Source organism: Medicago sativa, chromosome 1, assembly GCF_051527215.1.
Source record: "Medicago sativa cultivar Bolivia chromosome 1, Bolivia_mono, whole genome shotgun sequence".
Classification (NCBI taxonomy): Eukaryota; Viridiplantae; Streptophyta; class Magnoliopsida; order Fabales; family Fabaceae; genus Medicago; species Medicago sativa.
In genome coordinates, this window is record NC_140749.1 from 62,061,457 (window position 1) to 62,070,390 (window position 8,934).

An 8,934-nucleotide genomic window follows, 5' to 3' on the forward strand; every position below is an offset into this window, starting at 1 on the left:
GGAAACAAATAATTGGCTTTTATTTTTTTTTTGTTGAAGGAATTGGCTTTTAATTTAATAATTGGAAACAAACAACAAACTCGTATGATGATGATTATTGGCTGGAGTACGATTAGCTGAAAAATGACAATTAGTTATTCTAATTAATTAAATTCTTAAAAAATATATAAATTAGTTTATATTTTGTAAAATGATCACTAACCACATAAAATTTAAGAAGATCATCAGTTTTAAAAAAGAATAATTGTGAAATTTTACTGGAGTAAGATTTTTTTATATTATATTATTATATATTTAAAAAAAAAATAATTGTGAAATTCGGCTAGATTTTGTATTATTATAAATTGATATCTCTAGTCTTTTTTTGTAAACAAATCAAAGCATAATCAGTTTTTTTTTTTTTTTTTTTTAGCAACAGAACCAATTCTTGTCCCTCAGGGAAACGCTTCAATTCCTATAAGAGCACACACACTGACACACACACACACTCTCTCTTTTTCTCTATCTGGGATAATAATTCTGTTATTATCCAACAAACACTCTCTTTCCCTCGCTCTCACTTTCAAATCCAAAGCTTCAATTTCCATCGTAACAGATTTCTATCCGACAACGACACCACCTCCCTAATCACTTGGAGAAACGTCCTCTCCAAGCAACCACCACCACTGCGAACATTACAATGGAAGAAAAAACAGAGCTCAAACACATTCTCCGCCATCCAGATACCTACGTAGGTTCAATCCAAAAACACACTGAAAAACTCTGGGTTTACGAAAACAATGAAATGGTTCACCGCAAAATCTCCTACGTCCCTGGTCTCTACAAGATCTTCGACAAAATCCTCGTGGATACTGCAGATAAAAAACAGCGAGATCCATCCATGGACTGGTTGAAAGTGATTATCGATCCTAAGGCGAATATGATTTCTGTTTATCATAACGGTGTTCCAGTTGAGTTTCCGGAGTTGATTTTCAGTGATGACAACGTGAAGAAAACTACTGGTGGAAGAAACAGCTATCTGCTCACGAATATTTTGTCGACTGAGTTTGTTATTGAAATTGCTGATGGACGGAGTTTGAAGAAGTATAAGCAGGTAGTTATTATTCCTTTCTTGCTTGAATTTTTTGTTTTTTGATTTAGGATTTTGCTAGGGTTTTGGTGCTATGAACTAAAATTGAATTTGTTGATTCAAGATTCTGAATTTGTTAGGGTTTTGTAGATTTTGCTAAGGTTTTGAATTTGTTATGGGATCATGCTAGACTTTGTGGTGTTTGATTAATGAAAAGTTGTTGTTGATTTGATGATATTTTGGTATATGCTCAATAGGTTTAGTGCATACAATGTAGTGTAGATTTAGGTATATTAATTGTGGATTTTGAATTTTTAAGGAAATGGACCTATATTTGACTATTGTTAGGTTGATTTTCAGTTTGACATTTTTGTTATCATCTTTGCATTAATTAATATATCTTTGCATTAATAAACCAGTATCATTGCAGTATTTGTTTGAATCTTTGGTCTTTGATTTTGGTGCTTTCTTTGTTTCTGCTAATGCTCAGTAAGTGCTCAAATTTTTTTGTCTTTGATTTTCAATCTGCGTGGATTGAATTTTTGTGTTATGAAGGTGTTCGAAAACAATATGGGTAAGAAGTATGAGCCAGTGATAACCAACTGCAATTATAATGAGAACTGGACCATGGTGACTTTTAAGCCAGATTTGAACAAGTTCAAAATGGATTGTCTTGAAAAGGACGTTGTAGCTTTGATGAAAAAACGTGTGCTGGACATGGCAGGGTGCCTTGGAAAGACTGTTATGGTTGAACTCAACGGCACAGTGATTCCATTGAAGTCTTTCAAAGATTATGCTGAGTTCTTCTTGAAATGTGCCGAGAAGTCCAAACCCACGCCCCTGCCAAGGTTTGTTGCTATAGAGATACGTAGTTGAGAACTCAATCTGCGTGTGGGTTGGTGTATTTTCCTTTGTTTTTATCTAACATGATTTGGCTGCTGTTATTAGGATTCATGCCAAACTAGGTGATAGGTTGGAGATTTGCGTGAGTCTAAGTGACAGGAGGAAGTTTCAACAGGTGACCAGCGAACCTCTAAAGTATAGTGTAACTTGCAGGTTCATTGATGTTAATTTCTTGTCTTACACAACTTATTTTTTATTTTTTTTACCAGGTCAGCTTTGTTAACTCCATTGCTACAATTAAGGGTGGGACTCATGTTGATTACATCACCAAGCAGATTACTACCTATATAAAGAAGGAAGTAAAGAAGAAGATGGGTGTCATTGTGAATGCTCACCCTGTGAAGAATCATCTGTGGGTTTTTGTCAATGCTCTGATTGACAACCCTGCCTTTGATTCTCAAACCAAAGAGAAGTTAACCACTAAATCAGCTAGATTGGGTTTGAAATTTTTTCCAGATGCAATGCTGAATGATGGTTAGTAATTCTTCATTTGCTGGTTGTTTTGCAATGTTATCAAATTAAAAGGAAATGGTGTTTTACTCAAATATTTTATATTTTTGCAGTTGAAAAATCTGGAATTTTGGACACCCTCTTACCACAGATAAATTTGGAGCTATGTAATTCTTTATTTTTAAGCCACACGGATGCCAAGTTGGCTGGCGGAAGCGACTCTGGCAAATGTACCTTGATTTTGACACAGGGAGAATCTGTTGAGGCCATTGCTGTAAGTTGTTGTCTATTGTCTATATACAAAAACTAATTTAAAAAAGTATATTTCAAATTTTGGTATGAATATTTTTCATTTAAGTACAAGAGGTTGAAGCTTATAGTCATTTATTTACATTTAATTAAAGTCAACCACATATCCCTAATATTTACAAAGAATGAAAAAAAAAGGGTTAAATATGTTTTTGGTCCTTATAAATATGCCAACTTTTCGGTTTGAAGATGAGCGGGCTCTCTTTTGTGGATCAAGACCTCTATGGTGTGTTTCCCTTGAGAAGCAACTTGCTCAATGTGAGGGACGGTAGAAAGCTTATAAAAAAGGAAGAAATTCAGAATCTGATGAGCATTCTTGGACTTAAGCTAAACAAGGAATACAGTAATACAAAATGTTTGAGATATGGCCGTTTGATGATTATGGTCAATCAGGTGAGTGACATAAAGATCATAGTTTATTAATGCCTTGACTTTTATGTTCAATGTATGAGGCATGATTATGTTCTACGTTTGATTTTCTTGGATTATAATAGTTCAAATTTATGTGTGATTTAGGATGACGATGGATCTCACATAAAAGGACTATTGATAAGCTTCATTCATTCATTCTGGCCATCACTACTTAAAGTTGATCCATCTTTCATGGTTGTGTTTACCACTCCCATTATAAAGGTTAGTATGTATAATTGATAATGAAAACACTGAACTGTACATATTGAGTAAATAATCTCGTTTTTTTTACGAGATACATTTATCTTTCTCTGCAGGCTTCTCATTCAAATGGGAAAAAGTTATCATTTTATTCTATGCCGAAATATGAAGCTTGGAAAAAAAAATTGGGTAACACTGCAAATGATTGGGAGATAAAGTACCGTAAGGTTTGTTGTTGGAAAACCTCCATATTTTTACATTTATGACTGTAAGTATAAACCACTATGTATGGGGGGGCTGATTGGAAACTAGTTCTAGTCTGTTTTACTTGCATCTGTCGGCACTTGGTATCATTTTGTGTTTAAGATTGATTCCAGCCTCTTTGAGAGTGTGTTTTTCATCAGAAGGGATACTATCTAATTCTATTTTGGTGTGGCATTGGTGTATTTTTTTCTGCATATCAATCATGGTCTGCTTCAATGCTGGTCTTGTGCGCTTTTGCTTGGCTCTTTCTCAGCATCACCCTTTGCCTGCACTATTAGTAGATTGGCTTGCTTGTTGGTATTTTAAAGTTGTGGCTATGCATCATATAAGTCTTGTCTTGGCTTTGAGTTATTTTTAATAAATTTGCAATTTTTTCTTTTTGAGGGGAATAAATTTGCTCTTTAAAAAAAAAGAAAATTAAATATGTATTCATAAATTATTTTGAATATTTTAAAATAAGTTGATAAGATTTTATGAATATTTTTTTTTATATAAATATATTTAAATATTATAAGTGCCTATTATAAAAAAGTTAAAATGCCATGAAAAGTAAAGGGGTCTTTTATGAGTTTGATTTCACTCAATTTATTGTCCATTTATAAGAGATTGACACAAGTGATAGCTCAGTGAGATCAACTTAATGAAATGAGTCCCACTAATCTATCTCTCGTGTATATCTCTCTTATAAATGGAACAAAATAAACAAAGATGAACACATGTCGGGTACTAAAAGAGCAACCCAAACAAAACTCTTGTCTGTCTGTTTGAAAGACATGTTTGTTTTCACCCATCATGTTTGCACTTTATTGCCTATAGAAAAGGTTGAAGGGAAATGTGGGTTTTCATTCTTTTGGATTTGGCTTGGCCAGTTGGACCATGGCTGCACAACCTGCTACCCATGAGCTGTAGGAAATAGGCGATTCCATCATGTCAACACAATAAACGATTTTTGCGCTCAAACCAAAATACTTTTTTTGTTCCTAATTCTTTCATTCAGTCTTTACTTATTTTAAATTTTTGGTGTTTTTACAGGGCTTGATTACAAATACTAAGCAGGAAGTGAGAGAGTACTTTGAAGATCTTGATAAGCACATAAAACATTTTGTTTGGGAAGATAAACTCGATGGAATATCAATTGATATGGCATTCAGTAAAAAAGCTGAGGAAAGGAAGGCATGGATTTGTAACTTTCAGGTTTGATGTTTACCAATACCGCAATTTTCTAACACAAGCTTACTCTTCTAGGGTGTATAGTTAACATATAGTTTTCCATTTTCTGATGATGCAGCCTGGCACTTGTGATTATGAAGGCAAACATATAAATTACAAGGATTTTGTTAACAAAGAATTTCTATTCTTCTCAATGAAAAATCTCCATAGGTCCATTCCGTCTATGGTAGATGGCCTTACACTTGTTCAAAGGAAGACTCTTTTCTGCTCCTTTAAGATGAATTTGACCGAAGAAACAGAAGTTTGCTGGTTAGTTTGTTATGTGATTGGACATTCTGATTGTCACTATGGTGAACAAAGTATTGCTAGCACAATTATTGGAATGGCAGATGATTTTGTGGGCAGCAACAACATCAATCTTCTCACGTCTCGTGGTCAATTTGGTCGTAACCTGGTGAGATGAACTGGCGTAGTTTTTTTTTGCACTATTCCTCATTTTCTTTCTTAAACTTGTATTTAGTGGATAATTTGCTCGTTCCAGGGTGGTAGAGACCATGGAAGTTCCAGAAATATATACATTAAGCTAAATAAAAATGCTCGTTTCCTCTTCCCTGTGGATGATGATAAGCTTCTTGAATACTTGGATGAGGAGGGGAGGTCCATTGAACCAAACTGGTATTTTGTTTCTCTTTTCTTTGTAATGGCTATCTAGTTTTTGATTAGTAATAAGTAACAACTAAGGAACCCCATCAAAGTTGAACTGATTCAAATTCTGTTTGTCACCACACAGGTACATACCAATTATTCCGCTCGTGCTTGTCAATGGTTGCCATGCCACTGGGACATGTTTTAGTTCTGATATTCCCAAATATAATCCACGTGATATTATTAACAATGTAAGACGTTTGTTGAATGAAGAGGAAATGGTGCCAATGGATCCATGGTACAAAGGGTTCAGAGGAACCATTAAGAAAAGTGCCAAGGAAATAGGCTATATAGTCAATGGCTCAGTGGAGACAATAAATGAACAAACTTTCAGAATCACAGAGCTTCCTATTCGAACGTGGACTCAATATTATGAGAAATTCCTTGAACAAATAACTGATGGGGCGCCTAATGTCAAGGATCCTCTCATTGAGGTGACGTGACCTATACTTTGACTTACCATATACACCATAGGGAAATTTGTACCTTTTTCATATGTAAATTTTCTTTGTTGCAGGGTTTTAGGCAAAACGGGGATTATAAAATAGTAGACATTGAAGTCAAGATGAAGCAAGAAAAAATAGCTACAATAAAGGAAGAAGGATTATTCAAGAAGTTTAAGCTGACGTCCACTATTAGCACAAGCAACATGCATCTTTTTGATGCAGAGGGAAAAATTAAGAAATATAACACCCCAGAACAAAGTATACCCTTCTTTATGTATAATTACTTTGAATCACATTATCATGTAATGTTTTTCATACTACTCAATTTTCTGTGTCATTTCTTATGCAGTTCTTGAAGAGTTCTATACACTTCGGCTGAAGTATTATGAGAAGAGAAAGGTGAATTATTGTTGCTAACAATAACATAGATCTTTCTCTATATCATGTACCTATTTATTAATATATAAACTGAAATGCAAGTTGTGCTTGCCCGCAGGAATATCTAGTGAAGAACTTTCAACAACTTTTGCTGATTTTGAGAAACAAAGAAAAGTTTAGATCCGATATTGTGAATGGGAATTTAGACATGTCCAACCTGACAAGCGCTAAATTGAAGCAGAGAGGTTTTAGTCCCATTCCGAAGAAAGGTAAATCTGCAGAACCACAAGTTGAAGGTGCAATTGATTACAGTTCAAAAGAGCAGGAAACTGTATCTCCGTCTGTAAGTATTGAAGAAGCGACATTGGATGACTATAAGTATCTTTTAATCGTGAATCTTTTCGATTTCACCCTTGAAAACCTTGAGAAGCTGAAAGCTGAACGTGCTGAAAAGGAAAATGAGTATAAGACTTTGGTGGAAACCTCACCAAAGTCAATGTGGTTACACGATCTCAATTTGTTTGAAAAGGAACTTGATGTAAGAGACAATTACTAATTTTTTTTTTGAATAAAGATTATTACTTATTTTGCTTAGTTGTATTTAAAATAATGGTCTGTATTATTATTATTATTATTATTATTATTATTATTATTATTATTATTATTATTATTATTATTATTATTATTATTATTATTATTATTATTATTATTATTATTATTATTATTATTATTATTATTATTATTATTATTATTATTATTATTATTATTATTATTATTATTATTATTATTATTATTATTATTATTATTATTATTATTATTATTATTATTATTATTATTATTATTATTATTATTATTATTATTATTATTATTATTATTATTATTATTATTATTATTATTATTATTATTATTATTATTATTATTATTATTATTATTATTATTATTATTATTATTATTATTATTATTATTATTATTATTATTATTATTATTATTATTATTATTATTATTATTATTATTATTATTATTATTATTATTATTATTATTATTATTATTATTATTATTATTATTATTATTATTATTATTATTATTATTATTATTATTATTATTATTATTATTATTATTATTATTATTATTATTATTATTATTATTATTATTATTATTATTATTATTATTATTATTATTATTATTATTATTATTATTATTATTATTATTATTATTATTATTATTATTATTATTATTATTATTATTATTATTATGATCATCATCATCATCATCATCATCATCTTTTACTTGCGTTTCAGGAACTAGAGAAAATGGAGGAAAAAAAGGAAAAAAAAAGATCAAGCATGGCAAAGAAAAAGAATGGTTTTGCTACAATACATGCAAAAAAGCTGCCACAACCACAAAAGAATACTCAGAAGGTATGTCAATTGCCAATTTCCTGTATTGCAATGTTTTCCTTTCAATCACGTTTAACGCTTACATTTTCATGTGCCTATATCATTAGGAAGCTGATGACGATATTCCATCTCTTGCATGTCACTTTGAATCATCTGATGAAAAGACACGAGGTAATTTTTTTTGGGATGTAGTGGTTAAATGTGTTTTCAATCATCAATTAATTTTCCATGCTTAGTAACATATGGTTACACCACCTAGTAATGATGTTGGTGTTTTTTCCCACAACCATTTTGAAATCAGATAGTGACGATGACGTCAATGTTGTTGATGACGATGACTTTGTAGTTCAAGAGAAGGCAGCTACCACTCCCAAAAAAAGAAACGTAGGCAGCAAACGAACATTGAGTCAACAATTGTTAACTGATATGTTTCCGCCAGCTGAAAGTACAGGTTCATCACCCGATAGGAAAGTGAGAAAGACGAGGGACTCACCATAGGGCTGGTAACTTGGATATAAGTTTAAATACAGATTTGTTCGAGGGATCTACTAACTATCCTATCTGAGCGACAATGATTCTGATGACGACAGTGATTCTGATGACGAGCATCTGAGTGGTTATATGCATTAGCGAAACTAGATGTGGGTTGTGCTATTATTCTGTAAAAATTTGATCAGTGTCTTGCAGATTTTCATTTTAATTTGATGTCTCTGATCTTGAATGAGTTTGCATGCATGAATGAATCAGATTTACGACTCTAACTGTAATTTTTCTATTCCTTGAATTGAATTGTTCAGAAGTTAGTTTTTGTATATATTGAGGATTACTTATTTCTTATATATTACATAGCACTAATTATGCATCATTTACAATTTTCTGAAAATACTTGCATGTATATCACAAACTAACTTGGGAGTTTTCTATTTCTTTGTTGTTACATACAATTGTGTCTACCCTACACCAGCTATCCATCATTCTATTTTTTTTTCATCTAGTCCATATATTACTTGCATGAATGATCAAAACTGAGATAGTCATTGAAAAGTCTCATCCTGAATATGTTAACTGAATATGACTGCCATATTAGACCTACATAAATCTTTCTAACTATTAACTGAATATGTTAAACCTATGACCTAAGTAGCCTCTACCTAGCAGCATCTTATACATCACATCCCAATGCCTTATTTTTTGTACTTTTGCATGAGGTCAAACCTCAAGTTTAAATTCA

At 31.8% G+C, this 8,934-nt stretch overlaps 1 protein-coding gene across 1 annotated transcript; it reads left to right on the forward strand.

Annotated features, from left to right (window-relative positions):
- The first annotated feature begins 503 nt into the window (after positions 1–503).
- On the forward strand, positions 504–8,568 carry LOC146956142 (DNA topoisomerase 2-like). The gene is made up of 18 exons (XM_085727036.1): positions 504–1,093; positions 1,625–1,917; positions 2,018–2,087; positions 2,182–2,446; positions 2,536–2,696; positions 2,921–3,124; positions 3,248–3,364; positions 3,460–3,570; positions 4,640–4,801; positions 4,896–5,231; positions 5,319–5,452; positions 5,568–5,916; positions 6,000–6,186; positions 6,278–6,327; positions 6,425–6,844; positions 7,605–7,724; positions 7,811–7,874; positions 8,005–8,568. Exons 1-18 carry the CDS (start codon positions 680–682, stop codon positions 8,199–8,201), a joined length of 3,654 nt encoding a protein of 1,217 aa, XP_085583162.1. The 5' UTR covers positions 504–679; the 3' UTR covers positions 8,202–8,568.
- The last annotated feature ends 366 nt before the right edge of the window (positions 8,569–8,934 follow it).

Excerpts from the sequence above, each read along its gene's own strand:
- LOC146956142 (XM_085727036.1), top strand. The coding sequence starts at position 680 with ATGGAAGAAAAAACAGAGCTCAAACACATTCTCCGCCATCCAGATACC. Across the intron at positions 2,697-2,920 it reads AATCTGTTGAGGCCATTGCT|ATGAGCGGGCTCTCTTTTGT; the intron begins GTAAGTTGTTGT and ends TTCGGTTTGAAG. Across the intron at positions 3,571-4,639 it reads GGGAGATAAAGTACCGTAAG|GGCTTGATTACAAATACTAA; the intron begins GTTTGTTGTTGG and ends GTGTTTTTACAG.